The sequence below is a fragment of the Chanos chanos genome, chromosome 5 (genome assembly GCF_902362185.1).
Source record: "Chanos chanos chromosome 5, fChaCha1.1, whole genome shotgun sequence".
Classification (NCBI taxonomy): Eukaryota; Metazoa; Chordata; class Actinopteri; order Gonorynchiformes; family Chanidae; genus Chanos; species Chanos chanos.
The window spans coordinates 48,277,769-48,290,814 of record NC_044499.1 but is presented as its reverse complement, the minus strand read 5'-3'; the positions used below and the strand labels follow the sequence as shown (position 1 = coordinate 48,290,814).

Here is a 13,046-nt window from a genome sequence, read left to right as displayed (position 1 = left end):
AAACACACACACACGCGCGCACACACACGTAAGAACACACTGAGTGAGACTGTATGCATTATTAATAAAACATCACACAGGGCCTAACTGTGCATAATTCATGATAGAAAGCAATAATGAGATCTTTTGAAGTTGTGATTGGAATTCCTTTTGAATAAATACTTGTCCACAGAGGCTACACAGAGGTTTTAATTTAGTCAGCCACAACAGGGGAAAAAAAAAAACAGCGTTCTGACGAAACAAAACAGTCGTTTAATAATAAAGCACGAGGTGCAAAAACAAAAGAAAACAGGGATCGTTCAATAATCGGTGACAATTAACGACACCATTTACCATTTCGGCAGGACACGAGCCCACCAACATTGTGCTATTTAAAAAAAAAAACAAAGTGCAGTCGCATGCAAATAATAATGAGTTCTTATCTTTCAAACACAGACACAGACACAGGCAGATGGCGATAACTGGTAGATGGTGATAGGTCACTGTGTGACTAAGCTGACGGCGGCCTTGCTTCGGGTCTGTCCTACGCCGCTCGTGTCGGCGATCAAGACGGCGGAGAGGTCTCTCCGCCCGGACCGGGTCAGAACACGACGGCTGCACAGAAATTCGCATTTTAATTGAGGAGCTCGAAACGGTTCAATTACAGGACAAGACCCCATGCCTGTTTTTTTTTTCTTTTTCTTTATTCGTTAAACCCCCCTCTTCCTCGCCGGCAATCTATCCATCTTTTTTTCTGTCCATTCTCCATCGCGTTACGTACTGAAGATTACACAAACGATCTTTTTAAGTCAGGATGTAGCGTGGATGTATGTGTAATTGCAGGCCCTGGGTGAAACTAAGTGGGAGTGAGGGTGTGTGCGTGTCAGTGGTGGAACAGAAGAGATACGCGCTTGCATGAGAGATGAGACAGCAAGCAAGATCTATGTTTAACTGAATATATGTATTCATATGCGGGGAATATGGAGGCAAACTGTATATGAGAAAACTGTGTGTGTGTGTGTGTGTGTATTTGGGTCAAGCATAGAGAGATGCAGCCCTGCCGTGTGTGTGTGCCCGTGTATGTGTGTGAGTGTGTGTGTGTGTGTGTGTGTTTCGTCTCCTGGAGTACCTGAGCTCTCATATGTCACTGTTATTGTTCTTTCTCTCTGAGAGGACATATGACATGTTCCAGGTGACCTGACATCAACGCGTGTGAAAGTGAAACAGTCTGCACTCCCACGCCCTCATAACACACACACCACTACACGCACACACACACACATATACACAAACACACACACACATATACACAAACACACACACATACACACACACATATACACAAACACACACACATACACACACACATATACACAAACACACACACACACACACACACATATACACAAACACACACACATACACACACATATATACACAAACACACACACACACACACACGCGCACACACACACATATACACAAACACACACTCACACGCACACACTCACAGACTGGTGCACAAACACAGACACACACACACACACACACGCTGGCACACACATACAAACACATTTAAAAAGTTCTGATGTCTCATCATGACTGCTCATAAGGATATTTCCCTTTTCTTCCTGGGTCTGAGAACACTCTAACTCTGTATTATTCTACACACTCCACTGAAGCAGTGAGACCAAGTCTGGTGCAATGGAGGTGAAGAGAGGAGCTATGTGGAAAAGTATTGGCAGAGTGTAATTCCTCCCACTAAAGCATCTGTAGTCGTTTCTTTGCTCTTTCAGTGACTCACTGTCAAGGGTGGACACTAAGTATGCATGCTTACGCTCATTAGTTTATCCTTAAGGGCTTTAAGTTTTACAGTTAATTCACTTAAGTCAAGGAACTTCGGTTTTTGAATACTTATGCTTTTAATGCGTTTATTGTATTTGAAACTATTGTAATTTTGATTACCTACACAGTTCTGAGACTCTGAGAGAGAGTGTGTTAATGTGACACAATGTGAAAAGTACACACATTGAAAAAAAAAGGTAAAAGTATAAGTAAAAGGTCTAAAAAACGTACTATTTTGGAAGACTACATGCACTGTGAAAAAAAAAGAAAGAAAGAAAAAGTGCTTTTTTAAAAAGTAATGATGTATTTGTATTTCATGTCCATCTCTGGTCAATTTCCATTGCTATCCCCTGACACTGAATGGACTAGTTCTGTCTTTTAAAGATTTCAGGAGGGAGGCTAATCTGTGCTTGAGTGAAATCGGAGACTTCCTCTGCAGTCGGGACAGGTCTGACTGCAGGATCCCCTGGCTCTCGGGGCAGGATAAGACAACTGAGCTGTGCTTTTGGAAGTCTGACGTTTTCAGCTCTTCTGAAGGCTCTTCTAAACTTCCATATCAAATCAACTAAACAGCTAGGTACAGGGCTACATTTGAGACTGCATGATTCCAAGCTAGCAAATCTGCAATTACCTACAGAAATCACAACACCTCTGAAAACACTGAACGTGGTTTTGAACACATTTGGAATGAGACGTTCATTAGCAAGACGCACAGACAACACGTTTCTCGTTTTCGGTGACAGAGCTGAGAGTTCTGATTAACACCCAGAGCCGACACGCCTGGCAAGAGTGCGGATGAGAGTTACCGTGGCAACCGAGTGCCAATGAGGGGATGGAGCCTTAAGAACACTCTGGCCTACTTGTGTAGCTCGATGAGGGAAAAAAAAAGGGGGGGGGGGGGGTCAGGTGATGTCACTGTCTGGCAACGACAGAACCAAACGGTCACTGATATTGTACGCGGAGACGATGGTTAAAGAGTTAAAGAGGTTAGATACAAAACCGAATAAGGAAAATCAGCAAATGTAAATGACAGCATAGCAGCATTAAGTTAACGGCACATCTTTACACGGTCAACAACTTGCGCCCCGACCAACAGGTGAGACGAGGTTAAACTCTTTAGGTGAACACTATAAATTACCACCGGGTGGTTTAAACGCAAGTGTGCGAGTTTCAGACAGACACGCTCTGAGAACGACGAAGCTACAAGCTGTCAAAGGAAACTACAGAATAAAACACACAGGCTAGAAGCCTGGGAGAGAAGGTACAACAGAGGAGGGGGGGGGGGGGGGGGGGGGGGGGGGGGGGGGGGGGGGGGGGGGGGGGGGGGGGGGGGGGCGGGGAGAACATGAAAGAAGGACAATAAGAAGGCGGCTAGAAGCGTGAAACAAAACGAAAGCTTGAGTGGGCGACCGTGCTAAAAGATCAGCGGTACGCGGTGCGGCTATAGCTCCAAACAGAAGCACCATCTCACAGCCACCTCCACCCTCAGCTCCCTTCCCCACCTTTAGGACGACCTTTCGCTAAGAGCCTGGCAATTGAGGAAAGAGATATCTTTTGTGGATAAGGACCTCTCTCTCTGCTGATAACAGGAGCGTGGCTGAACTCAGGCAATCTGCATTCCAGCGAAGCGGTGAGGGTTAGACGCTCCATAAAGAGACTGATGGAAGGGGTTTGTGAATTATTCAAGTCGCTCCGAGCTCAAAGGACAAAGACTGCGAGCCATGTCGCTGTAGCATCTGAGCCCCATTACCAGAGACATAGCGCTGGGCTCCAATTACACCCTTCACTAGATCCTACAGGGACGGCAAACATGTGCTGCTGAGAACACCTCGAGCAGCAGGTCTGAGTGAGATGCAGTATCACACACACACACACACACACAGAGAGAGAGACACAGAGAGAGACACACATATACATGTCAAAAAGGGCCATACGTGAGAAAAGCTCTGATTAGTTGCACCCACATTCTGTCATCACTTGTGGCTTTACGTTTGTTGAAGTAAAAGGAAAAAAAAAAACAGGGACATCATGAAGCAGAGAAGCCACAGACACAGCCACAAACATTACACAACCCTACTGTCTTCTCTTTTTTTCACTGCTCAGAAGCTTCAGTTCTTACTTAGACAACGTCTCCAGATTCACCCTCCGGAAGCTTGGTTAAGGAGCCTCAGCCAGGAAAGACTCGTCCATCGCATGCTATTTTGATTTATTTTCCAGGATTCAGTCAAGTTCACATCTAAATACAGAAATGACCCTGGCGTGCGGTCCTCAGAAGAGGCAGAGCTGTCTGATGCATGAGTGTGTTACATGGCAAGCTGGTGGGTGTTTTCGATTAAGAGGCATACACGTTATGAGAGCACTGAACCTTTACCTGAGCGGCAAAGGGTGTGTGGGAGTGTGCGTGAATGCCGTCTCAAAGAAACTCCCTCAAGTGGATTTTGTGCTATTCAAATGTGTGGGTAGATTTCTGGACGACCGGCTCCGGGTTACATGAGTTTAATATTTGGCTGTCCAGACATAAACGTACTACTGGCTAAAACACATTCATCTTCTGAGCTTTCAGACTGAATCTAGATACAGGGTTTCCCCTTCAACGTCACATTTCTGTCCGTCCGTATCCGAAGGTTCGGTGTCTTGAGCATCGGTGAGAGGGAATGGAAGCTGGTGGTGAGAGAGAGAGAGAGAGAGAGAGAGAGAGAGAGAGAGACAGCCCTGGCCGCTTTGCAGACAAGACGTATCAGAGGACAGAATTAGAGGGGGGTAGGGGGTAGGGGGTAGGGGGTTGGGGGGGGGTTGGGGGGGTGTGGCAGAGATGAAATTGATTTCCCCTCTCTCCCTCTCCAGTGCCTGACACACTTACAGACTGAGCTGCCTGCGTAGAGAGGAGGAGATTTACCGATGCACTGACATGATCAATAGAAACTAACCTTTCCATAGATGTCTAACGAGTACATGCACTAGCTTTTCCTACTGGAGCACTCCTGCCAGGGAAAGATTACATAACAGAAATCCAGCTCATAATTCCAAGCATGATTAGAATGCAAAATCGGTTCAATCTATCAATTTTAATATCTATTTTTTTCCGCTGTCCCTAGAAATGCAGCGCAATAGCTAGACCCATGAAAATGAAACATAATTAAAACATGGTTTATTATTTAAAATTGGCAGATTGAAGCTCCAGCTGCAGGCTATACAATATGTGTGTGTCTGTGTGTGTCCGTGCGTGCGCGCGCGTGCGAGTGTGTATGCGCGTGCAGTTGCATACGTGTGTGTTTTCCATTACTTTATTACTGTTCAAACCAAATAGTTCGAGAGAGTAACGACATGAATGCTTTTAGTTTTGCACAGCGGTTATCTGGGACACTAATATAGGCCTACGATACTGTAAAAAAGGCTAGGACAGTGCAGCTTAAATATGATTATGCATGTGATGCCACTGTGTGACACAACTGTGGATCGAACCTCGTTAGCCTTGTCCTTTCCCTGCCCAAACAGTCTCGACTCCCCTAACCATGAGGTCGCCGCATCTGGCTGTACGCCAGTCCCACCAACCAATCAATACTGGTTTGGTTAGATGTTGAGAGCTGCAGCATGGAACCTTGTTTGGGCCCTGGTCGTCGTACATGGTAACAGCGAGATTTTTGTGACAAATTGTGCGCTCCACCCCTCTCAAGATGCAACGAACATGTTCGGTCTTGGACACAAGCTCCACGTTACAGCGCAACTGGCTAAACTAACTATGCAGGTGATAAATATGTAGTTTCTAATGGTTTGAGAGGCGTGTCATCTGTCAGTATGAAAATCTGAAAACCAGTTTCCCGTGACATACGTTGTGATGGCTGTTCTCTGATCCAACGGCTAAATAATTCGTTTGTTGACTAGCGGGAAAGCCCCCAGAGCGTGAGAACTCGTGGGAGAGACATTGGACTGGGATATTAGACCTTTATGAGCGATAGCCGCTACGGTTCTGTCACCACAAATAAATGATGTTATCAGCCTAACGACGTGCTTAATCAATGGATGGATAAAACACATACCCAGTCTTCGAAGTGTCTACTACCGTTCTGTAGTAAGTCTTCAAACTGGATAGTACAGTTAGCCACAAAATCGTCGTAGCCAATTGGGGCGTCATGAAACACAGACAGTTCAATCTTCTTCCCGTCGTAAACCTCCGTGACGAATTCGTCATTCCACGCTGGGCTGTTGGTCTTCTGCTTTGTAGAGGTCTGGCCCACGCGTGAATCGTCCACATTGAGCGCAATATATGTGTCCAACAGAAATGTTTGGGTCTTTGGACCGACAGCATGCCGTAGTGACCATGCGGTAGGCTTTAAGTCCAAAGCCTCACAAACCTTTATCTTCAATAACCCGTTAAAAACCACCATAGTGATGCTGATATTATGAACCTATTATACTCCCTTTATAAAGACGAAAGGGAGAAATAAACGTTTAAAAATCACAGATTTTTAATTACAAACGTTCTTTTTACATAAAGGTGGCATCACTTGTTCTGCATAATGCATTGATGATGCATTTAGATATTGGCGATTAGGCTACGGCAATATTCCCATTTGCTCTTGCGACATCCAATAGTCTAGATGCGCGCCTGTCCATGTAACGGAAAACAACAGTCTCGTTACACACTATGGAATCAGCAAACACACACTCAAATGGGATGCAAAACAGTCTCGGGAGAAATAAAGGATTCAGTGGTCTTGTTTATGCGTAAGGTCCGTCGTTTATACGATTGGAAACATACGTAAACAAGCGAATTCCCTCTGTCTGGAATAACGTTCAGCTGTATGTCGTCAGTGGACAGTGATTTCTGAGCAAGTGAAGCTTAAGGGGAAAATGACCCGACGAATAGACGGTCACCGGATTCGCCAGAGTGCAAGCAATGAGGAAAATATCCCACACGTTACGGTCCCCAGCACCGCTGCTCTTCCAAGTATTCGTCTTCCTCTGGGCGTTGTGTGAGAGAACGACTCCAGTCACCCCGCCTATGCATTTGTGAGTTTTCGTTCTCGTTTCGGTTGCTTTCGAACTGCCGGGTGAAAACTGATCTCAGCCACACTAGATTGTGTTTTTTTGTAGCGATGAACGTTCACGAGCAACCGTTAAGCTGCTTCCCTGTTCACTCGCCTCAGCTCCGGTCGTTTCCTGCAACCTACCTCTCTGTTCCCACTCCCTGAGCGCTAGTCCAGGAAATGCGCAAAACACGTCAGTTGATTTAAGCCGCGCCGCGTCCCCTCTACGTCGGATGGGGGAGAGTGTGTACAGGCGAGGAGAGTAGCATTGTAGACGGGAGGGGGAGACTGGAATGCACCCGAGGGTGTGGATCAGTGATGTGCGCGTTTGCCGGGCAAAGGCGGGCAATGCCAAAATATCACATGCTACACAGCCTCTTTGATAAATCCTAACCTGCAGGCCACATCGACCTGTGGACCTTGTGTTGTATAAAAGAGAACACATCAAGAGAATTTCTAAATTTCGAACTCAATGTGAAACAAGCAGCGGCAAGCACGCGGCGCAGTATAAAAATTCAGATGGTACCGCCAAACACAGGCAATTTCTGAACAGATGTCGACGGTGTTTTTTCTTTTTTTTTCCCCCATTGTAATTAACGTTTAGAAGTATCGTCCATTCGTTCCAGCACACAAAGCAGATAAAATATCTCACTCGTTATCCAAGAGTATCGTTTGCTGTTCTTGAGCATCATTCACCTGTGACATCTGTACACGATAGGCGCTCTAGCAATTCGTAGGTTTTTCAAAACATTCATAGATTACACTCTTGCCATAGTAGTTTCATGTCTTAGACCATGAATATGAATGAATGAACATGAACGCATGAACTCAGAACCAAAGAAAGCAAAAAGTGACTAGTTGCACTGTGTTTTTTCGCGTCATAGGTTTAGCATTGGCTCAAGGCTTGAAGAGAAGGCTAAGTTTATAAGAAATGGGAGCAATGAAGAAAATAAGAAAAGCAAAAACCTGAGACAGTTTGTCAAGGGCTAGTTATCTGGTGAGAAAATAGAAGCTCTAACCCAAATGTTGAGAAACGGAGGGGTCTGAAGAAATCAGAACAAAAAGCAGAAATGGTCAGTCAATATACTATCTGTAACACCACTTGTTAGAGAGAACAAGATACACACACGTGCACGCATGCAGCCGCACACACAAACACACACACAAAATCAAACAGGACGTTGAAATATCATTTTAGATGTTACTTTGTCCAGAATTAAAAATTCAAATATCCTTAAGTAACTTGGTCCAGGTTGGTTAAGTCAAGGTCTGTGCCTGGGAAACAAAAACATTAACTGTTGATAATCTGATTGTTGATGAAGGAGATTTGCGTGTCATTTAACCACATTTTGCATTTGCAAGTTTGCAGGAACTCTTTGCAATGCTCAAAAACAAACAAAACAAAACTAAAAAAAAAAAAAAAAACCCACATTACATAAATAGGACATAGTCAGTGTACTCAGAAGGAAAGCAAAACATGGCTTCAAATGAAACAGATATAGAGAAGCAAAGCTGCGCTCTAATGTCCCAACCGAAGTTTGTGTTTACTGTTTGTGTGCTTGTTTTTTTTTAATATATGAGTTTGGTACAAATGAATGTACCGGCTCTGACAATCTGAGATGAGGTCAAAGATTTAAGAGTACGACGGATCCTCTTTTGTACAATGGCGACCTCTAGTGTTTGAAATGAGGCCTAGATTAGAATTTTAAAAATGCATCTCTCCCTGCAGGAGGCCAAAGGGATTGACATTATGTGTTTGACTATGACTGACCAAAGCTGTGTAGAACTTAAGGTCATTTAACAGAGCCTTTCAATTTTGTCCTTATTCTGATGGTGTGGTGACTTACAAGTGACATACCATATGCACAATGGACAGAATTAAAGCTTTTTATAAGATTTTCATAAGTAACACAGAAGCATCGTAATCCTAACCCAAACCATATTCAAATAAATACTTTGGCACATTTTGTTTTAACCATAACAGAGGCATTCCGGGACGACTAATAGAAACAATGTTCCAATGTTGGGACCAGTAAAAAGCCCCCATGAGGTCTTCATTTGTCAGATATTTATATTCTCACAGAGACATTAGGTTCACATGATGCCAAGACCACACACACACACACACACACATACCTATACACACACACACACATACCTTATACATACATACACATACACACACTCTCACTCTCTCTCTCTCTCTCTCTCTCACACACACACACACAGAACAAATTCTCTCTCACATACATACATGCACAGACACGCACATACACACACATACGTGCACGAACAGCCAACACGCTGTCTCTCTCTGTCACTCATACATTTTTGTGAAATGTACTTTAAAGTTCACCTAGAGGTTTAAATGCACATGAGTTCATAATCAACACGCTATATGTTGCGATTAACAGTGCTCACCCTAGGAATGGCCCAAAATCGCCTCGGTTTATATGTAAAAGATTTCAGCTCCTACAAACACTTCTGAATTGAAGTGAACTGAATAGTCTAAAAACTGTGAACTCTCTGGCCCTGTCACCTCTCACCCCCAGACACCCCTACTTATAGCAAAGGTAGGTGTTTAAAGCAAAAAAAAAAAAAAAAAAAGTGTAAGTGTACATTTATAGCATAATACTGACATGCACCAGGCATAATTATTCTCCATGACCAAAATATATGGGCAATAAGAAAATCAGACACGTAAAAAAAAAAAAACAATGCAAAATTCAATCACAATGCAAGCGGTTTATGAATGTCACCTAATTAGCTCCAACACATATGCTCTTGCGGAGTCTCACAAATTCACACGCCTCTTCTCATGATTGTATTATTTTCGTGTTTTGTGCTACTGTAAACGTCTCCAGGGGTTTCGTATAATGGTCTGTTTTGTTTGTTCCTTCACGTGGACTTTGCTGAGGACAGACACACAGTCTTTCTTCATTGTTTTTTTTGTTTTGTTTTTTTTTTGGGGGGGGGGGTTTACCTTTTACATGTTCATTGCTGCTCCACTGAGCTCTGGATTTGGCTGGTTCCTTAATCAGCCTTCACAGGGCCCAGAGCTCTTTGGCAAGAGGTCTCCTCTCCCTGCAGACCTGTTCATATTAGCCATGTATTTCATTTAACACAGGTATTAAAGGCACATCTGAGTACAGTAGGGTGTAGTGAGTTGTTGTAGTGTCAATCAGTTAATTTTTTTTTCATTCAGTGACACAGACATTCCAGTAGATGGCGCTGAAAGCTGTGTGTATCTGTAATCTGTTCCACTGTTCACTCAGAAAAGTCTTGTTGAGGGACTGTAGACGTCTTCAAAGTTAATGTTTCATCTGGATATCACTGAGACTTGAACAGGTTTTTTTTATCACTAACTCACAGTAAACATGAGGATGTCTCCATTTACAACAACTTTGAGAAAGGGGGAGAAAAAAGTAAAATTATCATTGGGACAGTATGACAGAGGCTGTAATTGGTTCACGCGGCTCCAAAACTACTTCCAGCTTCTCAGGTCATGGCCCGTAAGGGCTGGGTGCTGCAAAATTTCACCTTTCCATTTACTTAAGTATGAGGACACTGTGACCATTCACTTGTACTAACTGTTCAGTTAATTGACACTAACTGGAAAAACAAACAGCACTGAATTTGGATTTAAGGACCAGAGTTGAGTATCCATGAGACCATCAGCTCACAACAGAGTGCAGTTCCACTGGGATCCCAGAGTAGGCAGTGTTTGTCCGTTTTAGTTTGTGGTTAGGGGGTTCAGTCAAATTAAAAGAGAGGATAATGTAGGAGAAATGGAAACAGAGATGATGTGTGATGTCTCTGCGAACTCCAGGCAAAACAAAATGCCCAGGCTGTCAATTATATGTTCCACGTGAAACTGAGAAGAACATATTGTCCAAGGCTCTGTCTCTCTGTCTCTAGCAGTGAGTTTATTTGCATGTTCTTACAAGTATAACAAAATTGGGAGGGAAAAAAAAAAAACAACAACAAAGAGCTGGACACATTTTATTGGTTCTCTGTGGTCCTCTTTAGAGGGAAATACTGTTATTTTTTATTTTAACACAAAAATATTTCTCTTTTTATAGCTATGGTTATGGTTGTGGTTATGGTCATGACAATATAAAATTTAAACATTTGTTTGAGTGCGTGCATGTGTGAACACACACATGCACACACACACACACACACAAATATATATATACATATGTGTAGGGGTGTGTGTGTGTGTGTGTGTGCGTGTGTGTTCACCTGTGTCTGTGGCTGTGCATATGTTTATGTGTGTGTGTGTGTGTGTGTGTGTGTGTGTGTGCATGCGTGTATGGACATTCCAACCTCGGAAGTGAAGCAGAGCTCTCATGTCAGTTCCCCCAAAATGAAATGACTCCTGGGAGCACAGCAGCGCCCTGCATGCTGAGACACAGAGTGTTTCCTCTGTGTGAACCTGTTCTCACCTCTGCTGTATCACCGTATCAGTTCCCACTGAAGCCCCAGCGCACCACTTTCTAAACTTTGATCTGATGCGTTCTCAAACAGACTTCAAATGAAGTTGGGGAGAACTGTGACAAATGTTAATGCTATATTTCAAAACATTTCGGGATATTTTTTAAACAGTCATGTACTGAAGAGGACAAATATTCCGAAAGTGCTGATTGACAGGGAGTTAGATAAAAAATATAAAAAAAAATGTTTAGAGACACTGTTCACTCCTTGATGTACTATGTGCATGTGCATAGGCACTGATTAAATTAATACAATACATTAGGAACCTTTTTTTTCTTCTATTCCAGAGGCCTCTTCAGGTCAGTCCTGTCTTCCCTCGGGGTCCTGAACACACACAGAACAGAACAGAACAGAATAGGGTTTAAAAATGCATCTATCAGGCTCGCCTCTATATGGAGTCAACCTCTGATTGAAGAGTCAGGCTGCAGCTCAAGAGGGCCAGTGGAAGAGACATGCACGCGGAGGGAGAGGCTTCTCTAACAATCTCCTCAAACAATGTCATCATCAGAGTTAAAACAGGGCTTGTATTGCATTCGTCTCTCTCTCTCTCTCTCTCTCTCCCTCACACGCACACACACACACACACACACACACTCATTCTCTCTCCTTTCTTTTGTGCTGAGCAACAATTGTAGCTGACAATCCATCTTTGTGCTAAATTCTGATCAAAGCCTACCAGCAAGCAAACGCAACTCGATACTGAACAATGGAGTCAAACACAAAGTCACTGAGTGTCTATTCATGTTAACACTTACACTCTCTGGGCTCCTCTTGAGAAACGTGTACTGGCCGGGTGACTGTCTATTTATACTGTAGTCCCATGTGGATAATACTCACTAGTTTCACTTTTTAAAATATGCCTCTGTTCAGTATATATTGGGATTTTAATCTGGACCTTCTTAAGACATAATGATAAAAGAAGGCATTCATGTCCAGGTGAGCTGGTGCTGAATAATGATCGGTAAACAAACCTCCGTAATCCGAAAATGGCGACTAATTTATTAAAAGGTGATAGGGAGGGCTCAGTGAAGCTTTTAATTAAAATTCGCTGTCTTGGTCCAATCAGGGCATTAGTTCCTCTCTATGTGAGAAACACAAAGCTTTATTGAGCTGATTAATAAAAAAAAAAAAAAAAAATGCTCTCTGGGTTTTTTGTTGTCAGCTGCAGAGGAGTGTGTGGTCTGATTTAACAGGAGCGTGTGGTCTGGACCCTTCCCTACACTAGGTGAGCAATCTCTCCATCTGGTCTCACAGGTGGTCATGAAAAGAGGTCAATAGATCACAATAGATAGATGAAGTAAGGATAGACTGAGAGAGGGTCTTTCATGAAGGACCACACAACTCATTGCTTGGGACACAGGCAATGAAAATGGATCTGTGTCACAATCCGCAGTTCAACTGAAAACTCCCCCTTTCTTTTTTTTTTTACTGTTAAATGAAACCACGCTATTTCCCGTTTGAAACTTGTGCACTGCATCGCACGGATTTACTTATTTTGTATATTTATTCGCGTTTTTTATTATTATTATTATTATTATTATTAATTAGGAATGAATACAAAGCCTGTTTGAATTTGTGCGCATTTCACAGAGACTTAAGATATGTAACAGACTGGAGTGGGTAGAAAAAATACTTCAAACTGCAACTGTACGTTAGAGATGTACTTTAGAAATGACTACCCGCTGCTGTGAATTATGG

The 13,046-nt window shown here is 43.2% G+C and overlaps 1 protein-coding gene across 1 annotated transcript in view; it reads right to left on the bottom strand.

Annotated features, from left to right (window-relative positions):
- The window catches only part of prkcea (protein kinase C, epsilon a), a 43,926-nt gene extending 37,717 nt beyond the window's left edge, over window positions 1–6,209 (bottom strand). Inside the window, exon 1 of the mRNA XM_030773206.1 lies at window positions 5,862–6,209. Within this exon, the coding sequence (XP_030629066.1) occupies window positions 5,862–6,209 (348 nt within the window). The remainder of the gene's footprint in view (window positions 1–5,861) is intronic.
- Between the last annotated feature and the right edge of the window lie 6,837 nt (window positions 6,210–13,046).